At 40.0% G+C, this 22,224-nt stretch overlaps 3 protein-coding genes, 1 long non-coding RNA gene and 2 other non-coding genes across 8 annotated transcripts; 3 read left to right on the top strand and 3 right to left on the bottom strand.

Moving 5' to 3' along the window:
* Positions 1–3,831: 3,831 nt before the first annotated feature.
* On the bottom strand, positions 3,832–8,137 carry LOC103983071 (uncharacterized). Of its 3 annotated transcripts, none has more exons than XR_010495834.1 (6): positions 7,187–8,137; positions 6,937–7,108; positions 6,658–6,764; positions 6,483–6,573; positions 5,322–5,628; positions 3,832–4,151 (listed from the first exon to the last, which is right to left on the bottom strand). It is a non-coding gene; the product is annotated as an uncharacterized LOC103983071 (long non-coding RNA). The 3 variants fall into 3 exon arrangements; XR_010495832.1 differs by having other exon boundaries at positions 6,937–7,071; positions 7,187–7,712; XR_010495833.1 differs by having other exon boundaries at positions 5,322–5,403; positions 6,937–7,071; positions 7,187–7,704.
* Positions 7,523–7,678, top strand: LOC135637416 (U12 minor spliceosomal RNA). The gene has a single exon (XR_010496267.1). It is a non-coding gene; the product is annotated as a U12 minor spliceosomal RNA (small nuclear RNA).
* Positions 8,138–10,318: 2,181 nt separating the features above from the next.
* Positions 10,319–12,797, bottom strand: LOC135634797 (uncharacterized). Its single transcript, XM_065145398.1, has 2 exons — positions 12,646–12,797; positions 10,319–12,231 (listed from the first exon to the last, which is right to left on the bottom strand). Exon 2 carries the CDS (start codon positions 12,014–12,016, stop codon positions 10,604–10,606), a length of 1,413 nt encoding a protein of 470 aa, XP_065001470.1. The 5' UTR covers positions 12,017–12,231; positions 12,646–12,797; the 3' UTR covers positions 10,319–10,603.
* Positions 12,798–16,609: 3,812 nt separating this feature from the next.
* Positions 16,610–17,757, top strand: LOC135635960 (protein VACUOLELESS GAMETOPHYTES-like). Its single transcript, XM_065147445.1, has 2 exons — positions 16,610–16,644; positions 16,751–17,757. Exon 2 carries the CDS (start codon positions 16,813–16,815, stop codon positions 17,566–17,568), a length of 756 nt encoding a protein of 251 aa, XP_065003517.1. The 5' UTR covers positions 16,610–16,644; positions 16,751–16,812; the 3' UTR covers positions 17,569–17,757.
* A 149-nt stretch (positions 17,758–17,906) lies between these two features.
* Positions 17,907–19,158, bottom strand: LOC135635959 (expansin-A7-like). Its single transcript, XM_065147443.1, has 3 exons — positions 18,947–19,158; positions 18,550–18,868; positions 17,907–18,450 (listed from the first exon to the last, which is right to left on the bottom strand). Exons 1-3 carry the CDS (start codon positions 19,092–19,094, stop codon positions 18,141–18,143), a joined length of 777 nt encoding a protein of 258 aa, XP_065003515.1. The 5' UTR covers positions 19,095–19,158; the 3' UTR covers positions 17,907–18,140.
* A 1,716-nt stretch (positions 19,159–20,874) lies between these two features.
* TRNAD-GUC (transfer RNA aspartic acid (anticodon GUC)) lies at positions 20,875–20,946 on the top strand. The gene has a single exon. It is a non-coding gene; the product is annotated as a tRNA-Asp (tRNA).
* Positions 20,947–22,224: the final 1,278 nt, after the last annotated feature.

The following is a 22,224-nucleotide window of genomic DNA, read 5'->3' as shown; positions in this document are numbered from 1 at the left end:
TGAAAATTTAAAATAATATGAAAAGCAACTCTATATAACTTTTTGTCGAGCTCTTATGAAGAGGATCCAAATAACATGAAAACTCATCCCAGTGTTGTTTTTGTCAAGCATTTATTTCCGTAATAAATGCTTGAAACGTGATTAATACTGTTCTTATTGACTTGGAGTCTCTCAGAATAAAGTTTTGGATCCTCGGACCCCAACTATTATGAAATCCTCGTCTTCACACATTGATTACAGTGAGAGGAGAAGAGGAAATTAGAAAATATTTAGGACATTTTAGAAAATTCAAAAAAAAATGTTTTTCCTTTTCTCAAACATATTAAAGGTAGAGAAAAATTATTTACCATGAAAATGATTATTTTTATTCTATACTAAATACTAATCTCGATGGAGGAAAATATCAACAGAGAAGAGAAGAAAGAGAAATAAAATCATATGACTTTATTACAGATCTATAAAAGAAAGGATCGGTCATAAATTATAAGCTTCCGAAATAATTTATAGGAATCAATGGGAGAAGGAGCATTAAGTCAAAGTTCCATGAAACACGATGGAGGCTGAAGTGTGAAGCCAACCATTAAAATTAGAAGAGATCAACGGAGGAAAAGAGCGGCAACGCCGTGTCTTCTCTAGGTTGGCGTCACCAAATCTACAGCTCCATTGACTTCAATCTATCGTCATCATACGACTCCGTCAGATAAATTCTGCATGCCTGTAAAAAAATCAAAAAAATGAATTTAAAATATTAGACAAATAAATAAATAGAATTTTTATTAATTACAACACCCAATGTAAGTCAACAGCAGCGGTTGGGTAGATACAACGCCCATATCGATTCTTTTATTAATTACATTAATACTTCCTATTATTGAAATAATAATAATAATAATAATAACTAAATTATCCAAAATTTGAAGAAGCAAAATTAGTCCAAACCCATTCACATGCATTATTTATCTGGGTTTGATGAGCCATGTTTGGACATGACACATATTTGATCCATATATTAGATAATTATGAAATTATCCATTTACCCTTGTTATGATAACTGGAGTTTGGCTATAAATAAATCACTTCTTAATACGATATTTGTATAAAAAAATAATTTTTTTTATCAAAAATCTAAGAAAAATAGAAACTGAGAGGAAGAAAGAAAATATAAAAATTTTCTAACTTTTACTGAGTTTCTTGGTTCCATTTATTTCTCTTTGTTAAATTTTTTCATATTTTTCATGATTGTATTCAAAGAAGAATCATCCTAGTTCTATTTTGGGCGGCTCATCGATGATATTTGCACAAGGATGAGGAATATGCTTAGGACATTGCTTGCATGCCTCCGAATTCCTCTTCTAAACTTTTTATTTTAATTTATATATATTTAATTTATTTTTTTTATGTAATCGAAGACATCGCTTCTTATCTTGATTTGGTTTTTTAGATTTATATTATTGATCATATGTTCATCGGTGTGACGTCTAATTTCACATACAACTACTATTAGAATAAAAGTTAAATAAATAATAAAAAGTAAAAAAGGGTTAAATTTAGACTTATATATAAAAATAAAAATAAAAAAATAAATGAAAAATTAAAATAATATGAAAGCAACTCTGTATTACTTTTTGTCAAGCTTTTATGAAGAGGATCCAAATAATATGAAAGCAACTCATCCTCCATCCTAGTATTGTTTTTGTCAAGCATTTATTTCCGTAATAAATGCTTGAAACATGATTAATACTGTTCTTATTGACTTGAAGATAAATTTTCTTACCAAAGATTTAAATATAAATCACCATATTTTGATTAATATGAGAGGTCTTAGTTTAGTATTACTATTTGTTAATATTGACAGGAACTTGGAAGTCTCTCAGAATAAAGTTTTGAATCCTCTTCATAAATTATTTCAAATTTAATCTAACTAAAGATTTATGAATCTAACTATTAGAATAGAAGTTAAATAAATAATAAAAAGTAAAAAAATGTTAAATTTAGACTTATATATAAATATAAATATAAAAAATAAATGAAAAATTAAAAGAATATGAAAGCAACTCTATATGACTTTTTGTCAAGCTTTTATGAAGAGGATCCAAATACTATGAAAGCAACTCATCCCCCATCCTAGTATTGTTTTTGTCAAGCTTTTATTTCAGTAATAAATGCTTGAAACATGATTAATACTGTTCTTATTGACTTGAAGATAATTTTTATTACCAAAATTTAAATATAAATCATCATATTTTGATTAATATGAGAGGTCTTCGTTTAGTATTATTATTTGTTAATATTGACAGGAACTTGGAAGTCTCTCATAATAAAGTTTTGAACCCTCTTCATAAATTATTTCAAATTTAATCTAACTAAAGATTTATGAATCTAACTATTAGAATAGAAGTTAAATAAATAATAAAAAGTAAAAAAAATGTTAAATTTAGACTTATATATAAATATAAATATAAATATAAAAAATAAATGAAAAATTAAAAGAATATGAAAGCAACTCTATATGACTTTTTGTCAAACTTTTATGAAGAGGATCCAAATACTATGAAAGCAACTCATCCCCCATCCCAGTGTTGTTTTTGTCAAGCTTTTATTTCCGTAATAAATGCTTGAAACATGATTAATACTGTTCTTGTTGACTTGGAGTCTCTCAGAATAAAGTTTTGGATCCTCTTCATAATTATTTCAAATTTAATCTAACTAAAGATTGCTGGACCCCAACTTTTATGAAATCCTCGTCTTCACACATTGATTACAGTCTTGCATTATCAGTGAGAGGAGAAGAGGAAAGAAGAAAAGATTTAGGATATTTTAGAAAATTCAAAAAAAAAATGTTTTTCCTTTTCTCAAACATATTAAAGATAGAGAAAAATTAGTTACCATGAAAATGATTTTTTTTATTCTATACTAAATACTAATCTCGATGGTATGCGTTCATATCCTTTGGCTTTCTCAATGTGACTATGGTTTTTTATTAGTTGTAGTAAATTAATTTATATTTTTCGATCATATGACTTTATTACAGATCTATAAAAGAAAGGGTCGGTTTTAATTATAAGCTTCCGAAATAATTTATAGGAATCAATGGGAGGAGGGGCATTAAGTCAAAGTTCCATGAAAACACGATGGAGGCTGAAGTGTGAAGCCAACCATTAAAATTAGAAGTTTTCCGAAATAATTTATAGGAGTCAATGGGGGAAAGGACCATTAAGTCAAAGTTCCATGAAACCCGATGGAGACTGCAGCATGAAGCCAACCATTGACTAAATCGTCCACGAAACGCACATTTTTCCCATCATGGACTACGTTGTCTTATCCACTTGCATGCACTTAATATTCATGGGTAAGTCTGCGGATTCAAAGCGTATTTTTTTATTATTTTTTTTTTGTAAAGAGGAGGTACTTTGTTACATGTCTCGATAATTAGATTATAAATTAGATAATGATAAGGATATTTAGTTTCACATTAGAAGTAGGGGAATCAATTACTTGTAAACCTGTTGGGTTATCTTTATCCTTCGAGATATTCTTTTGAAGTTCTCGAGTATGAGCTTACAGGAATACACGCTATAAAAAGAACTTATCAATAAAAGGAATTAGAAGGAGGATCATAAGTCGTTAGCTCCCCTAAGAGAAGAGCAATGACAAAAATATTGATACTATAAAAAGGATTTGAACTATTAACTTATTATAATATTTCTTGACTGCCGCTTATTTAATATTCAACATTTCAAGTTGAATCAATTGTCACCTACACGTGAGTATGAGTTTAAAGATGTAAATTATTTTATATATCATCTCATGTTCAATAAACTACCGACTCAATGACCAGAAGAATCAACCATTTCATTGTCGAAGACCCTGTTATTTTTGTTTTTGCACAACACACAGTGATCTGAACTGTGGATGGCAGTGTAATGAAAACGAGATCGCTGTGCCTCCTCGCTCAACCTTAGGCTCCTGCGAGAGGGGCAAAGCCAACATGTCGACTCCGCGTGATGGAGGCAGCGGAGGACGAAGACGACTCTTATGAGGGCACCAATAATTGAAATCCTTTGTGGCTGTTAACGTCCAACGATCGTGCGTTCATGTGCGACTTCCTTCCTGCGGTCCCCATCCCTTGTAGATCTCTCATCATAAAATTTCTATTCAATTGAATCGAACCGAATCAAAATCTCGATTCAATTGGAAGGAAACAAATAAATCATAAAACGATAAGATTTATGAAATTTGATGCACGTCATGTGTTCAAATCATACTAATAAATGAAAATATGATGAAATTATTTGATCCCGTACGAGACCCGAAGGGATGCCAATTGTGACTTATGTGGTATTTATTATAGCCTATGATCATCCATAAAATCACATCACCGAGTACAGTGAACTTTTGCAGGAGTAGATTGACATTGATCCAAAAGCTCACCACAAGATTAATTATTATTGCCGGCTTGACATGGAAAGATCAATGCAATTTGCTAATAGCCATTTCAACATCGGTTATTCGAACACTTCAAATGCAGAAGCATCAAACTGCAATGCCTCAACAGGAATTTGCATCAGAGGGCCGTTAGATATCAAATGGACGGTCGGTGATTTAGGGATTCTTTTTCTTGTACACCAGCGACTTGATTGGCTTATCCAACAAGTCAGTCACACTGCTCCAAGACACCCTTACTACTGCTGCTCGGTACCTGCCTTGCTATTGAAGGTAAACTTATCAGCCTGTGGATAAGGAAACCCTATATCTGATCATTCAATTTGGGCTGTTCTTGAAGGTAAACTTATCAGCCACCCTTTCAAAGGGCTGTTCTTGAAGGTAAACTTATCAGCCATGCTATGTCTATCAAAGCATCCACTTGATTAATAAAGCTCATAACTATACTACTCGTAACATCCAAGATTCCAATCCACCTTCCAAGGATCCTACAATTGTCAAATGTTACATCGCTACAAGAGATCGGGATGCATTCTACTCAATCTTATGAATCCTCCAAACTCATTTCCTGACCTCTGTATTATAGGGTTTTTGTTGAGCATGCACTCGATATAATTTTGTAAGAAAACATCAATGCTTGCACATCGGACAATCAAAATATACTTTTAACATCTCTATATAAAAACATAGACATATTTCATCTACAAGGTTATCTGATCAATGTTTTTGATGATATGACATGGGTCAAAATTTTTAAGAAAATTTGTATGGAAAGTAGTGAAAATATGATGATAATAAGCTTTGCCTAATAAGAACAGATAACGAATCATGGATCATGCATCTAGTGTTCTATTCGCATTTCAAGCTTGAGATATTACCAGATAGGAGCAAGTTACATAAGGCTTGATCCAGACTACTCGTCGTGCCACACACAACTGGAGCTCAGATCACGAACATGTCCTACACAAGAAATAGTAGTTTATATTCATTCAAGATTAAAACTAGGTAGTTTTCTAAGAACAGTAGCAACAAAATAAACTAGGGGAAAAAAAGGCATGCATTTCATCACAGAAAAATGAAACAGGAATCATGCAGCCAAGCACAAAATATGCAATGTTACTGTCAGGTTGTATTCATTTGCTATTTTCTTCAGCAGAATTCCAGTTGAAATCATCAACAGTAGTCCTGCATTTTGATCAAAATTAGGTCAAAGGAACTCGTGACAATGCAACTTATGTATCTAGCATAAATCATTTACATGCATACACAGTTATCATAACTGGTAATATAGGATATTCGTACTGGGACACTCGGAAACATCAAAGATATACTTCCAGTTTGTTTCTGGAGCAGCATCAGATGACACATATTGTTAGATGAGAAATTGGAATGTGATGCGTGTACAAATCTAAGCAGAACTAGGTATTCACTTCAACTGACTGAAATTGACATGAACTGATGCAAACCAAAGCCAATAAAGCCTGAGCCAATGCGCCGAGTTAAAGCAATGAGAACCAAATTAAGTTGGGACCATTCAATGAAAATTAAAAAAAAAATCATCAATTTTGAATTGTCATTTCATGTTTGGTATTTTTTACAAATCATTGCAGCCCTTTTCCAGCATGTTCCCTGGGAAAGTTATTTATAAGGTTCTTCATGGCATAAATCTACTACTTCATTTTCGACAAGCCTAAACTGATCCACCCTACGGTAAAAATCAAATTATTTGTGGATCTCATATTAAGCTACTCGAGCAAGGAGTTGGAAACAATAGAATTATGTCAAATTAATCATGAGGCATGTGAACAAAAAAAAAAAAAAAGGCAAACTAAGCTTGCTTCCTAATTAGACCACAATGCCATCCACCATCTTCTTCTAACTAGATTGTGTTTGAGGCAGCACACAGGTTTTAATTAAGAAAATTACACATTGACATTGATGCAAAGTGCGAATTTCCATATAGAGGATATAAATCTGCATCATAAAGATAGATCTGATCCATTTTGGAGGCAACCATGCCAAGTATAGGAGGTGCATACCTTGTGAATTTTTGCCTCCAAGGATAGGTGTTATGAAATATGATGTAGAATCAATGATAAGTAAGCGTATCCTGTTGCCACCATTTTTTACCTGAACCATTGATAGAATTGCTCGATGCATTTGAAGACAAGTTAACATAACACCATTCACAGTATTCATGGGACAAAAACGAACCTGATGTTTCAGTTTGCATTCAAGTTGAGGTAGAACAACTCAAAGATGTCAAATACTAAGTGGCATAGAATGCTGCTCAAAATCCTTTTGATCCCACCTTCTTCACCCTACAAATGGAAAATTAGCAATAAAGAGTAATCAATAAAAACATGTAATTTGCAATTTGCACAACAATATGTATGTGCTTATTCATCATTTACATTATCAATGCTCATTTTGAGGCAGCAGATTTCAGCAACAAATAAGAGCAAAAAAAAAGAAAAAAATAAAGGATTTCACCTCTGCAATCAAAGTTTCAGCCCGCTGATTAACTATGTGCGCAATACCGTGTGGAGGAAAAGGAGTTACAAGTATCAAAGAACAGAACGACACCAAATGTAAATCTGCAGCACGCAATGCAAAGCGCAGACAAACCTGCACAACATACTTGGTGTATCGGACGACTTAAAACCTATGATTTGCATCATTCAATCAAAATCATTCAAATAAGTAGCATCATTCAATCAATTTTTTGCATGAACATACATACCAATGGACCACCGGAAGAAAATTTCCTTCAGATTACTACTACTGCCACAGACATGGGTAAAGGGATTTAGCCGGAGGATCGGAGAGCTAGGGTTTCGGGATGGGGGCAACGAAGCTCAGAAGGTTTAGTCCCACATCGGCAGATGAGAGATGTGCGAACGACAACGTGTCGTTTGAGGGGAAGCGCGGGGTAGCATTAGTGCTCCACCAGTACCGGCTAAAATCCCCGTCTCTCGATTTGGGTCTAAAGCCCGAACGATTAGTCCCACATCGGCAGATGAGCCATAAGCAAGGAGCGTCAGGTCATTAAAAGGAGACGCGCAGGTACGATACTAACTCGCCTTAAACTAATGAGTAAGGAAAACAAAGCGGGCGGTGAGAGCTGTCCGCCGCGCTGTTACACCTAGTTTGCGCACGAATATTTGGATGGGTGATAGGCTGGCCGAACGCTGACGCTGCTTACTTCGCAGAACTCGCTCGTGCCGGCCTCCCAAACCCGACAACGCAGGTTGAGAAACTTCGAAATATCTAATACTCAAAGGTCTAATATATATATCATATAGACAACAAATTCATGTCGACACCATAAAACGCATACTTACTAGCCTTTTACGGCTCTCGATTGATGAATGAAGATTATGTTTCAGAAGTTGTGTCTTAAGGCTGGGACTGTCACACAAATAAAATTTAAAGACTGACGGATAGTAAATATTTTTTTTGGTAAAAAGAATAATTCAATTACTTGATCGAGAAATTATAAATCTTAAACTCTTTGGCTTTTTGAAAACCACATCCCATGCCGAGCATTCAAGCTTGTAAGGGGGGTTAGAAGCTTGATGAGTGTTGAATCAGCAACCTGTGGCTGTAAGAAAAAGAGATGCTATTGGCTCAAGAAAAGGATAAGAAGAGTCTTCAACATTCGAGTTATATTGGAATCATCCAAGAGAGAGAGAGAGAGAGAGAGAGAGAACCTTCATCCACAAGGTTGGGAATGATGGTTTTTCAACTTGAGGTCATTTCAATTTTTCCAATGCAACTAAAGGGCAATGTCAATTGAGGAATAAAAAAATTTATTTTTCATAGGATCATGCTTTTTAAGCCTAAGTTGACCACATGGTGAGGCGAGACATGACGAGACGAGAAGAGATGAGAGATTCAACTAATTTGCTAAGCAGATACTAAGCATAAAAGCACAACCTTCCAACCCTCCCAATACCTTTCTTAGTAGTTCTATCTTCCCTCAAGTGTCAATAGACACTTTTAGAAGTAGTCAACTCCATAGGGTGAAGCTTCAAACTCATTTATCATCATTGGGTTCAAGTGAAGGTTAAATATAATTTAATTATGTTAATTAGGCTTGAATGAAATAAGCTATTTAGCACAAGATTGTTCCAAGCTTCGTCTAAGATAAAGATCGAAGACTAGGTTGCATTGAGAATTAATGTTACAGGTGAAGAAGGTATGTCATTTGTTTAATTAGATGCTCGACAACCCTGGCTCTTCGCAAACGAGGATGCTTTGTCTGGATCCAACAAGTTTTCTAAGACCAATCCTGACATTGAGAATAGTTTGACTAATACCTTTCCAAGTATAAGAGGATTGATTTCTTAATAACAAAGTTCCAAGGTTCAAAATAATCATATTTCTTATTAAGAATATGAGACTAGAGGCAGTTTGAGTTATTTGAAAAAAATGGGTAAAATACAATGAGAGTATTTGATCAATGAGATGTCTCTAATACTTAAACCTCCTAATAGTTTGGGGATGTGACTTTGTTCTAATATACCAATCTTAATTTCCTACGAGTTTAAGAATCACCCCCATACAAATGCTTCATTGAATTTAGTTATACTATCAACAAATGAGTTGTAGGTCTATCTCCTTAATAAGGAGTGAAGAGAGATAATTAAATACCGAATTGATAAGAATGATGCTTCCTCGATTGGAAGATATAAATATTTTATCATCTTTTAATTTATTAATAATTTTATCAATAACGATAGATCGTATAGAAGATGATAATCTTTTATATGTGAAAGAAATATGTCTAAATAGTTAATACGCTTAAATCTTTCTAAAATATTAGTATATCATATTGATAAGGATTATTTTAACATTAGTCGTAGTTTCCCAATTGACAGTCATCATAAAATTGACATGGAAGACAACTCGACATATGTCTGACATGGAAAATGGTCGAGATGGTGGGTGATGTTTTCTTAGTTGTCCCTTGCTAGCTTCACGTCGCACGAGACTACACGAATCAATCCTGTGCTACAGGAGCTTGAACAAGCTGACCCATGCCATGCCACATGGGATGTACAAGTTGGTCACCCACACGATTGTGCCGTAGAGAGGTACAGTCGATCCTCACCAACTATAGCCCCCTCTTTGTTAGCTTCGCAAGTATAAAGGTCGATCTCCAATCCCAAAAGGACGGGATTCTTCATTCATCTACTAACTAAATCATCGAAGGGGTCAAATTGAGAATCCCTCCCAACACCAGCTTGTTGTATAGGATCCCGACGAAGATCAAACCTACTTCGGTTTCACCTTGGGATGACTCAAAGGACTCGACAATAATCTATCAACCATTCTCTCCGGCCCTTACCTAGCTCTCATCACTTTGTCTCTCTCTTGAGAAACCACCTGGATGACATATCTTCGGAACATGACTAAACAGTATCGACTCTTGATCTACGACATAAACTTGCATAGGTGTGGGGCTTGATTTAGGAAAGAAAATAACATATATAATTTTTATTAATATCCAGACAAGTGAGTTGAGAGAAAATTTTGAAAAAAAAAAGATTAATTCTCAATAGAGAAACCTAAAATAACACACATGCGGGGAAAAGAATATTTAAAAAATTCAATTTTACGTCGCCCGTCCGTACTCGAACCAGAGACGTTCAGCAAGTTGGACCGACGTGATACCCAACTACGCCACGACACACCTGTACCCAACTGCTCTTAGAAAGGACGTGCGCTTCCACATCGACGCCAATGGCATACCGAACGTGTCGCCGGGCAGAGGAACAAGATCACCGTCCCCACCGACAAGCGGTGGCGGAGCAGGAAACAGAGAAGCGAGGAGGACAAGGTAACTTCAACATTCCAGAGAGAGAAGTCATGGATTCCTGACGGATCTTTTTATTCCTCCTTGCCCTTCGGCCAAAATAATAACTTTGGTTTTGACCGATGGAACTGCAACATAATTAGAGAAAAAGAAGTCAAATCTAACTCCGACTCGCGACACTGAATCCAAGACTCATCAACCTTAGCCATCCGTCACCTTCCTACCGAGTCCCATCCACATCAGTGCAGGTCGGTAAGCAAGCGGCAAGGCTTACTCTGATGCGCTTCGATTTGACAGATTTCACTGGTTCAGGTTGACAAAAGTGCATTAGCGCCGACTTCACCGGTGATGAGGACGAAGAATGCACACACGGACTTCATGTTCTTCTGGTCCCATTCGGTGTTTCGGAACCATGATCTCAAGCAATGCACCACTCTCGTCGTAGTATGCTTCCAGATTCGCATCTTCCGGGATTCGCATCGGTAGTGTTATTTCCCTTACAAACTCCCCCGGAGGGCAATGCTCCGGAGAAGGATCGGTCAGCTTGAAGGTCCTGTCATGCCGCTTTATGTATGGCGTCCGAGCAGTGCTGATACAAATTATCTTCAGTATCCCATGCATCACACTGTTCCTCCAAGAAACTTTCACCCTCTGTTGATCGGCAAATGGCAAGCTGATCATTATCAAGTACCCGTCGTCGTCTTCGTAGATCGTCTTTGCTGCGGTCACGGGCCCATATGCATGCCTCATCACGCCAGTAAATTCATTCAGCCATGAGGGCTCAACATGATCCCGATCCTCATCCATGGCAGGGAGGAAGAAATCCTTCCTGCGTTTGCTGCAGACAGAAGAACGGTCCATTCCATCACCATTACAATGATTTGACTGTGAAGAAGACAAGTTTTCAGGATGGGTATGTGAAGTGCCCTTTGGAGGAGGAGGACGAGGCCGCCTCTCGAGCTCAATTTCAGTGCTGGGTTGATTCCTCCATGACTCGAAATCACTTGCTTCAGGTGGGATCGAGAAATTAAGACCCCTGCCTGTGAGCTCCACCCACTTCTGGCGATCCACCTCACGAACAAGCTTCGGATCGGGTGATCTGACGACCTCGATTCCATGGACGCACTGCGGATTCGACAGTCCCCGATACTGCTTCCGCTGCATCTTATGAGATCGAACGAACCCCCTGTCGACACTGAATGGGAACTGAGGTTCGCCGGGACGGCAGTGCCCGTTCATATAGCTCCGCAGTTGCATCTTTCCGAGCGCGTTCTCCGGTCGTTCTTTGAAGACCCACATGTACATGTTCTCCATGTCATGCTGCACCATGAACACATCGTGTCGGATGACCTTTCCTTTGGATTTCTCCATCAGCATAGGCTTGAAGTAGCAGCTAAAGAAGAACCACGCTCCCCATATGCTATCCCCTCGCTTGGAGCACTTGCGGGCAGCGGTGGCCTTTGGGATGTGGCGGGTTGTCTCTGCATCATAGATCTGTGGACCAAGACCAACATCCAAGATGTCACCAGTGTCCGAATTCCATGATTGCTGGGAAGGGGAACGCGCAACAGAGAGAGGGAGGTTGATGTCTGGCGCAACGGAAAGGACAACCTGCTGATGCTGGATGAAGAGTTCGCGGTCCGAATCCTCATGGGACGAAGAGGACACCGTGCCACCTGAAGGATCCATCGTGAGGAGGGTGGAGGGATGGCGGTTCTCAATGGATAAGGTGGTGAGAAGATCTTCTCCCATCCCTCTTTTATCTTTGTTTTCCGCTCTGTAATCACCTCCTCCTCCTCTTCCTCCTCCTCCTGCAGCTACTAGCTGATTGGTGGATTTCGAATTCCGCCGGAATCAATGAACGCATCCCACAGAAGAAGACACTCACAGATCCATTCCATGTATTCCACCACCCGAGTCTATGATTCCAAGAGAATGAAAAGGACCCAAACAAAGCAAAACTTCACCTGAAGAATCAAAGAAGGAAAAAAAGTTTCATTTCACATGGAATCAAACACTAACAAGCTCGGATACCAAGAACAACCACCGTGTATGTATATGAAAAAGAAGAGATTTTTCTGATCGTTTTTGATCTACAGGTACCGATTCCTCCCAATCCAACCAAACATCGCCAGCAGAAGTATGAAAAGGTCCTCCTCAAACCAAACTGCAGGAAACTTGAACGGAAGAAGAGGTACATGACAACAAGATGAGATTTTTCTCGATCCACAGCGATGGAATCCATAAAACCCGGAGAACGAGAGGGGGAAACCGCACACAAGTCATCAAGAAACACATCGAGATTCTACTTCGACACACCAGAAAGGAACCACGCCTGAGAAACCCGGAGCGAATGGATTGGGATATCGCTTCAAGACTACCTTTTGGATCCCAGAGGACGTCGCTATGGTTCTAATTCGAAGAAGATGAAGCCCCTTGTGAGCCTCAAATCCACCATCGCTCCCGATTCTGCGCCACCGTTGGAGTCGTCGCCGGACTAAGGCGGAGCTAACCGGTACCACGCTCCGTTTAAAGAGCCGCGCTCAAGAAACGCCCTCCACCGGAGGCGACCTGCCTCCGCCGTTAACTAACGATGACGGCGTTGGTTGTTACCCTCGCTTAGCGATATTTCTACCTAAACATTTCATGTTTATAAAATAAGCCCTTCACGTTTGCCTTCTACGAGTCACACACAGATGAGAAGAATCCCACCGTATATCAGCTTCAGCACGGATTCTAAAGCTATAATCATGCCTCCACGTGCATCACCGGATCTGATGGATGCTGATAGAGGTAAGATAAGAGGATCAAATTCTTTTCCTCTAATTTTTTTAATGATAATTCATGTTCTTATAAATAAAAAATTATGAAATATATCTTATTTGTTGGTAGAAAAGCCCCATCAAATTCCTACAAAAATCACAAATGAGAAAACCACCAATTAGATATGACTAATGGAGAACATAAAAAAGATGAGTTCTATTTTGGGTTGCTCAAAGGGCTGAGGCTCCATTTTAGCAAATTAATTTATTTTTTACTAAAAATATAATAATAATAATAATAATAATAATAATTTCAATCATGAATAATTATATAATAACTCTGATAAAATATAAAATAAAAGAATTGGTTAGTACATTATATGAATATATTCTAAAAAAAATTATGAATATTACTATTGAATGATACAAAACAATTGATATGGACAGTACAAGAAGATACAGATGAAAACCTAAGATCTCGCTTGAACATAGCTATAAGAATAGATGTATGTAATTAATGCTAGTTAATTGGGATATTATAATTTTGTTTATTGTTTTAATAAAACAGATCCAACAAATATATTTTTGACTTGTGTCGAAAGCCCATCTCTCTCTCTCTCTCTCTCTCTCTCTCTCTCTCTCTCTCTCTCTCACACACACACACACACACAAGGGATCGTGATAAGGGTTAGGTTTAGATAATGAGAGCAGCCTATCACTGTGAGGTTGGTGGTGGTGGGCCTTCAACAGGGAACAAAACACAGTCTTCTTCTTCTCTCCACCCTCACCTGGATTTGCTCACCAAGTGAAGGGAAAACCTGCACCAGTAAGCTTCAACAATGCTGATTCAATTCAGCATGGAGAAGATTCGAGTCTTCCGTGCTGTCTGCTGGTGTAGTTATCATCATATCAATAAGTTTAGTCTCATCCTTATCATCTCCTGGGAATCTGCTCCCAATCCAGATCTCCTGGTCGAGATCATGGAGGAAAAAGTCAAAGGAAGGAACTGGTCAAACTTCTCATAAAGAAACCAAAAGGTATCCCTATATTTCCTCCTCACATGTCTGCAGATCAGTGAGAGTAGTGTTGTTAGAGCTTAGTAACTCACTTACCCAACTAAACAAAATCTTTTGAACTCTACTAAGCATCATAGGATCTCGACACGAGGATTCATAGGGGTTATATTCGAATCACCCTTGATGTGATGATTCATTGCCCATAATCAACTAGCAATGTTATTGTGAAAAGCCCATCTTATTTCTTACTTTCCGTATAAAAGAAAACAATTATAGATACGTTAACAATGCATGGCAGGATTAGTGGAACCGTCATATCATCACATTAGCCACTGCAGTTGGCAGAGGTGTTAATGGCTTGAGTTTTCATCCATAAAATAAGGCTATGATTGCATATATTTTATGCTTGTAGGGACTGACTGCCTATCCCTCAAAGTCTTTAAGGTAGAAAGTGCATTATTTACATGGACAATGAATAATGAATGGCTTGAATTATTCGGTGGAGGAGGAGGAAGAGCAGCAAAGTGCTTCGTTTGCCAAAGCTTCGCCTCGTTTTCTCGAGTACAGGATGAAGGCGATACTGTGGCATGTAATGGGGACGTGATGATGCGTACGTCCGGATGTGACCTGAGATGAGTGTGCCATCGATAAGGGGAATATTTTACATCAATTGTATAATGACACATGGATCGCAAATCATTCATATTACTTGTCTTAGATATCTTTGTCTAGTCAGCCTACATCAAAGAGATCGTTTAGCTCTGAGTTGATGTTGATTCCAATTTCGTAGACCACCCCATTTGCATTTTTTTTATCATATAAAATATATTATAAAAATTTATTCGATAATATATATATATATATATATATATATATATATATATATATATATTCATAGAGAAAATTAAAATTTTCATCATGTAAAATCAATTACAAGACCATCAAATTATTTGATAATTTAGCTCTGAGTTGATGTCGATTCAAATTTCGTAGATGACCCGATTTATATTTTTTTTATCATATAAAATATATTATAAAAATTTATTCGATAATTTTCATATATATATTCATAGAGAAAATTTAAATTTTCATCATGTAAAATCAATTATAAGACCATCAAATTACCCTCACTCAAGTATAATTCCATTATACACTCTCTCACATAAATATCTTTAAAAATTTACATATTTTCTTTCACATCTCTAAAAGCTCTAATATTAATCTATAAATATTTAAAGAGAAACAAAAAAGTACACGAAGTATTCCTTACATGTTGATCGATTTCCATCAAAATATGAAGGTACATGGAATATTTATAAATATTTATCCTCACTCCAAAAAATCACACATTTTTTTCGTCATCTTTAGAAACCCTAGTATTAATCTATAAATATCTTAAAGAGAAACAAAATGCACTCGATTGATTTCCACTCAGATTTGAAGATACACAAAATATTTATAGAATAACCAAACTCTTATTGTCAATATAGTTTTTCCTCAAAAACTTCTTCTCATATTAGGATCCTTATCCTCTTACGATACTGGCTATAAAAATTCTAAAATATTTAATTATTTTTATTTTCTTATTCTTTACAATTCAAACTCTACCATTATCTTAATCGTAGTATGACATATTAAAATATTTTCAGTTTTTTAAATTTTATTTCACTCATTTATAGTATTTTTGTTTTGATGATCAAAATATTATACCAAGCCAAAATAGTATATGGACGAAAAAAATTAAGGAATAATTTAAATAATTTTTAAATTAGAGATATTATTTGAAATAAAATAAAATAAAATAAGAAATATCGAATGCAAAAAATAAGAATACTTTTTTGTAGAAAAATCACCCTTAAAATTATCATCCGCTCAACTATAAAGATTGAGGCTCACACCAATATCGAAGAAATACATAACTGGAAAACCATACGAGTTCACGTCGACACCAACTTTTTGTCGGATAAGAGACTTCCCTAAGCAACGTGTGCGTGGAACAACACCAATCCCAGGAGACTTCTCAGTGCTCGCACAAATATATGCTAATTGTTTCGAAGAAGGTGATGTTGGATTCATGGAAATACATCACTCCCCAAGTCCACAGAAGAATAATAAGCATAAAGTTAGAGCAGAACGACAAGGATACTACTGCAAATGAATGCTCCAAGCATATATCCCTTACAGTGCGCTACCCGCGTTTTCCGAGGTGGACAACGCGGTTTTCCGCCTGCTTGCGTTTGATCAGGTCAAAAATGAGTGTATATAATATCTTCACACACAAAGAACCGTCATAGAGAAATTGGCTAATATTTTCATAGTAGACTAACTTTCCACGACTTCCGTGGATGACAAGACATCGTGGTTTCGTTGACCATCGCCTTCGACTTGAAGCATAGGAGTATTAGTTTATGTTTGCTGATCTGAAGTCTTTGCAAGTTTCGTGGATGTTTGACTAGCTAATCAGTGTCTTCGTAGCGAAGCATACGAGTCTTACGTGTTTTAGAAGTTTGCTGTTCCATAGCGCTTGTCTCTCGCTATATATACAGCGGCAAAGGAAGTGAGAAAGAGCCCATCGACAGGTATAGCAAGTGAAGCTCCAAAGGTACGCTGCTCAATCTTCATCTATCTACCTGTACTATGGCTTGTTATTCCCAGCTTCATTTGCATGGTGTTCTTATGTACGTGTCCTGTTGTCTCTGCTTTGATAGGTGAAGAATCGCAAGAAGCAATCAGCGCGTCAGTAAAGAGAAGAGATATCGTTCATTCAATCATGGGTTGCCACAACTACCACGAGCACGAGCTGAAGCCAGACAACATGAGACGTCCTTACCGCTGCGATGGATGTGAAGAGATGGGGTTCGGTCCTCGATATGCTTGCGCCGAGCATTGTGGCTACCTTCTGCACGAGCACTGCGCAAACACTAGGGACACCCTCGCCCATCCCTTCTTCCCAGGTTGCGTCTTCCACTTCCTCCGCTCGGGCGATCCCAATCGCCGCTGTGACGCGTGCGGCGGAGACATCAATGGTTTTGTCTACCATTGCTTCGACCAAGGGTGGGACTTGCACCCGTGCTGTGCGAACCTGGAGACGATGATACATGTGCAAGCGGAGGAAGAGAACAACATGACACTGTTTCTACACGAGAAAGAGACTTCCAAGTGTTGCAGGTGCGGCAAGAAGAAGCTGAACAAACGTGCAAGAAGCTGGATGTACGTTTCAGGGTGCAAGGAGTACCACTTCCATGTGTCCTGTGTCAAGAAGGACATGATCGAACATCTGGAGAATTCCTTCCTTGGTGGCAAAGGAGCTGCAGCAATTGGCGAGGTCAACGAAAGCCGAGATCTGGAGATCAAGAGCCTGCCCGGGCTTCAGCTTGCTCGCAGAAGAGAGAGCGGAAAGAAGGGAAGGTTTGCCAAGTTCAAGAAGATCGTGCAGATCGCTATCAGCTTCATCATGGCGGCGTTCGTCGGGGATCCGTCTGCATTTGTTGCAAGTCTCATCGTAAACTTTATTACTAATTTATAGGCTGAAGTATTGTTTGTTTCCTCGAACTCCTTTTTTACGTCGAAGGATTTTTCTGTAAAGAAAATTAGCCAAAGCAAAAGATCTGTTAGGTCATTTCCATTGTATTTGTTTCGATTTTGTATCTAAGTTGTAGATATTTTTATATGAAACGTTAATCATCTCTCGTGATGAATGAATAAACGATTTTGAAGTGACCTGTCGGGTTCATGAGTCAGGTGGTACTCGAGTCGAGTCGAAATTGAGCAATGAACCAAACCGAGCCGAAGGCAATCAGAAGAGATTGCCTCCGGTTCAAGATTGAGCTCTGAACCGAACCGCAGACAAACACATAAAAGAAGTCGCATCACAAGCAACGCTACATACTTCTACTACTACTACTACCACAATGTAAGACCAATTCGGACACGTGAGCAGCTGCGGGCCACAAGACTCACTTCAGGTCTGCAGCCACTTCAGCGCCATTGCCTTCGAAGACTACCAAAACACGCAGTCAAAGTCTCTGACGCACACACAGACAGCCACCTCCATGTCACTAAAAGGAAGGAGAGTGGAGCAGCATTCGAGTTGCAGTGTTAGACGCGGAAGTTCTTGCCCTCGAAGGTCTGGCCGAACTGCCAAGTGGAAGGGACGATGTTCCAGGAAGTGGAGGTGCGGCGGTCGCTGCCGGTGACGCGGAAGGAGAGGGATTGGCCGACGAGGACGGCGTTGGACTGCCAGTTCTGGCCCCAGTTGCGGGACATAGGCATCCAACCGGTGCGCGACCCCTTCACGCTGGCCCGGACGATGTCGCCGGCGCCCGCCACGTTGGTGATCAGCACCAGGTTGAAGTACTTGAAGCCGTGGATTGTGAACCGGATCCCCCCGGATTTCCTGCACGGCACCCTGCCATGGGTTGCACGGATCCCGATGATCAATCGACGATGATCCGAGCGTGATGAGCTCTACCCATGGAACAAAACAGAGGAGGGTGAGGAGGAATACCTTCGGAAGGAGACGGGGACGATCCCGGCCCGGTACTCGGCGATCTTGAGGAACGCAGGCATGGCGAGGTCGAAGTGGGGGCGGGGCGGGTTGCACCACCCGCCGTCGTCGGAGGGGAGCGCATAGTTGGGCGGGCAGAAGTTGGTGGCGGTGATGAAGATGGAGGGGCTCCCGCGGTGGCACCACTGCGGGTCCTCCGCGCACTTGATCTCGAAGCACGCCCCGCAGCTCTGCCCCTCGTTGAACAGCGCCGTGCTCAACGCTGCCGTCTCGACCCCGTACCCCTGGCTGTAGAGGTTCCCGTACCCACACGCCCCTCCTGTGTACCCATCAACCACACACAAATCCCGTCAGCTCTGGCTTCGTTCGTGGCGACCACGAGAGGAATGTGGCTTACCCATGGTGCCGGACGCGTCGCTCCCGCCGTAGAAGGTGGCGTGGGCGCTCTGCCACTGGCCGCCGGTGTAGACGCCGGGAATGCGCCCCGCCGCAGGCGCCAAGAGGGCAAGGAGGGAGACGACAGGGACGAAGGAGGCCATCGCCATTGTTCGCTCGCTTCGCGCTTTAGGGTTTGGGGAGGAAGGGAGGGCAGCGGGGGGGGTGTATTTATGGACTCGAGAATGAGACCAAATAATGGCAACGGCTGAGGAATGCGAATGATAAGTAGTGATTGAGGGGGGGAAGGGGGACCAGCACTGCACCAACTTGGCATCGTACATCTGTCTGCGATGTAGCCCGTCCGATGTTTAATCAACGGCTGTCATTAAGCCTTGCGTAGCGAAATTGCGCAGCGGAGAACTGGGAGACGGAAGGGGTTTTGTATCATTTGCGGCAAAAGAAAGGGGAAGATCGATCTACGACAGCCGTCGCTCCTGGCTTTGCTTGCATTGCAAGTCGTGCCGCCACCGACGGCTCTGATTCGACGGCCTTTTCTCCGCGCCTTGGCTCCTTCCCCAACCATTCCTTGCCTCTTTCTTCTACCTCCATGGTTTGCATGGACCGGCTACTTTAATGGCCTGCAAACAAAAGTATCATAGCCAAGTGTTGGGTATTAGACAAAATATTGTGCACTTTCTAAGATATTATATATATATATATATATATATGTATATATATTAGGTGGACAAACATCATTTTGTCATGTACTAAACAGAAGCTTTAGCATCCTTTGATATCCAAAGAAATAAGAGGTACCAGTGCATGATTTTGCTTGGCTTTAGACGCTTGGAATGATTGTATGCAGCAAGATTACATGCAATCCCTCATGTTGAAGAAGTTTCATCCCTAAAATTTTGTCAGACAGTAGGCCTTGGGAAGCAAAGCCTAAGTTTGGTAGCCTGTTCTGAAGTCAACAAAGCAAGTGTCTGAGTCCAGGGATGAACCGAGCATAGACCAAGAAGCAGGAACAGTGCATGCTGGCATGTAGCGTTGGGCACTAGCAAAAGGCAGGAGGAGGTGCCGTTCTTGGATTCCTCCTACATCTTTCACACTCTGGTGTCTGATGTGAAGAACTTGACTTGCTTTCTCAACCTTGACAAGCTCAACTCCCTGGAGAAAAATGAGGCTTGATATCACCAGCTTGCCGTAATATATTACTGCAATTTAAGAAATGATAATTATTCCTTTTTTTCTATTAAGTCAGTGTGTATATCACAATGTATTTGCCAAAATGGATAGACTGTCAAAAGCTTTCATTGGAGAGAAGACAGGAATAGACTGTCAAAAGCTTTGATTGGGTTTTCATCTATGCTTTTGCTTTAAATGTAACTAAATTATGTTATCATGTCTTCTTGAAGACTTGCAATTCTGTAGTTATTTTAATTCTTGATTTAACGTAAGAGTTCAAATACAGTATGTATTCGATCATTGTAAACTAGCTAAACAAAGTGATCATCCAAAGAGGGGACTCCAAAACAGTTTTGGGTCCATGTTGCTATCATCAGAGTAGGAAAAGGTGCAGGGATGTGGTGAATGTGTTGGGCTGATTTGTCTATGCAACACGAGACAACATCAAAGCTTGGCTTCCTGGTTGGTACTGGCTTTGGGGAACATAAAATGATTGATGAAGCTGATTTCTATACCAATGCAGACTTTATACAGAACAGATGCACTTCCTTCTTTCTGAGGAACATCTGGTCTTGAGTTGCTACTTGCTACTGATTGCAGATATCTTTGGTCATGTTCGAGAATTCTGCTTTGTGAATTAGCAGGATTCTTATTTATGATTTGAGTACAATAAGGACCTAAAGAATCTTAGAACGAATGCCTATTACTTACATCAATAATAATCTATATATAACAATGACTTTTAGCATACAAAAACTTGTCGTTGTAGTATAGTGGTGAGTATTCCCGCCTGTCACGCGGGTGACCCGGGTTCGATCCCCGGCAACGGCGTTCATTAGGTTTTTGTCATTTTCTAAGAAAAAACATAATTTTATGATCTTAATTGTTTTATTGTTTAGTATTCCCGCCTGTCACGCGGGTGACCCGGGTTCGATCCCCGGCAACGGCGTTCATTAGGTTTTTGTCATTTTCTAAGAAAAAACATAATTTTATGATCTTAATTGTTTTATTGTTTTTATTTTTCTAATTCAAATAAGCTAATATTAGCTACGGTGGAAATGATTAACATAAGATTTCTTAATGAATATTAGTACAAGTATATACATAGATGATCTTATCATTTAGCTATGCAGAAACGTCTTTGGTTTTCTTGCTCACTTAAACTGCACAATGATTTGCCGGGAGATAACTCCTGAACCGTTGGATCACCCCTTGTCGAGAGGAATCGATCCGCACAAAGATTTCCGATCCATGTCCGCAGCTCTCAGCCAATCAGGTGCGTCCACCTCACACTCCTTCTCTCCGCCGCTCGGGTGCGTTCCACGTGTTCGCCCGACCTGGTCCGCGTTTACGACGGGCGTCAAACAGCTCGTGAGCCCGCCATTACTGACCGGGGGGGTGAAGGGAAGGAATCCAATGCCGTCCCCCATCATGGCCACCCCCAACTCCACCCACACGTGGCCACCGACCGGGCGTGACTCTCGTACGTGGCGGGCGACCCCCACCACGGGATTCGACAGCGACGCCTTTATCTCTTCTCCGCCGTACAAGTGGCTCCGCTCCCCACCGCAAACTCCTCGCCCGCACCGAATCATAAAGTTCGGAAGAGCCACTCTCGGTTCGACACGTGTACGATAAGGAAGATAGGAGTGGGACCCAGAGCCCCCGCGATGGATTGACGAGGGTATGACGATGGGTACGCCAAGAGAAAGATTAGGAAACTGTGTTTTTGTTTGCTTATTTCCCGCTTTGAGGGCGACCCCATTCCCGCCCGTTTTGACGACCATTCGAACCGGGGGAAACGCGGTTCCAGATAAGGAAGCAACAGCCGGCCCCACTGCCTTACCTGGCTTCCACTGCGGGCAACCCTTCCTCGTAGCTTCCGGAGAACGCCACACACAACCCGTCATCCACCGCCTCTGCTTCTGCCTCTACTCCCTCTTTCTATAAGTTCTCCCGACCCTACCCCCAGTCGCTCGTTCGATCTCGGTCGTAGCACGAGAATGGGAGAGGGAACGTTGGAGATAAAGAAGTTGAGGACGGAGTGGCGTTGCGAGGAGGAGGAGGAGAAGGTGGGGGCCACGGGCGGGTGGGAGACGCCGAAGAGGG

The sequence above is a fragment of the Musa acuminata genome, chromosome BXJ3-4 (genome assembly GCF_036884655.1).
Source record: "Musa acuminata AAA Group cultivar baxijiao chromosome BXJ3-4, Cavendish_Baxijiao_AAA, whole genome shotgun sequence".
NCBI classification, from domain to species: Eukaryota; Viridiplantae; Streptophyta; class Magnoliopsida; order Zingiberales; family Musaceae; genus Musa; species Musa acuminata.
This window is presented reverse-complemented; position numbering and strand designations above follow the sequence as displayed.

Bases quoted from the DNA above. Each gene is read 5' to 3' on its own strand.
- LOC135634797 (XM_065145398.1), bottom strand. From the start codon at position 12,016: ATGGGAGAAGATCTTCTCACCACCTTATCCATTGAGAACCGCCATCCC.
- LOC135635960 (XM_065147445.1), top strand. From the start codon at position 16,813: ATGGGTTGCCACAACTACCACGAGCACGAGCTGAAGCCAGACAACATG.
- LOC135635959 (XM_065147443.1), bottom strand. From the start codon at position 19,094: ATGGCGATGGCCTCCTTCGTCCCTGTCGTCTCCCTCCTTGCCCTCTTG. The intron at 18,869-18,946 runs GTAAGCCACATT...ATGGGTACACAG, and splicing joins CGACGCGTCCGGCACCATGG to GAGGGGCGTGTGGGTACGGG. The intron at 18,451-18,549 runs GTATTCCTCCTC...AACCCATGGCAG, and splicing joins GTCCCCGTCTCCTTCCGAAG to GGTGCCGTGCAGGAAATCCG.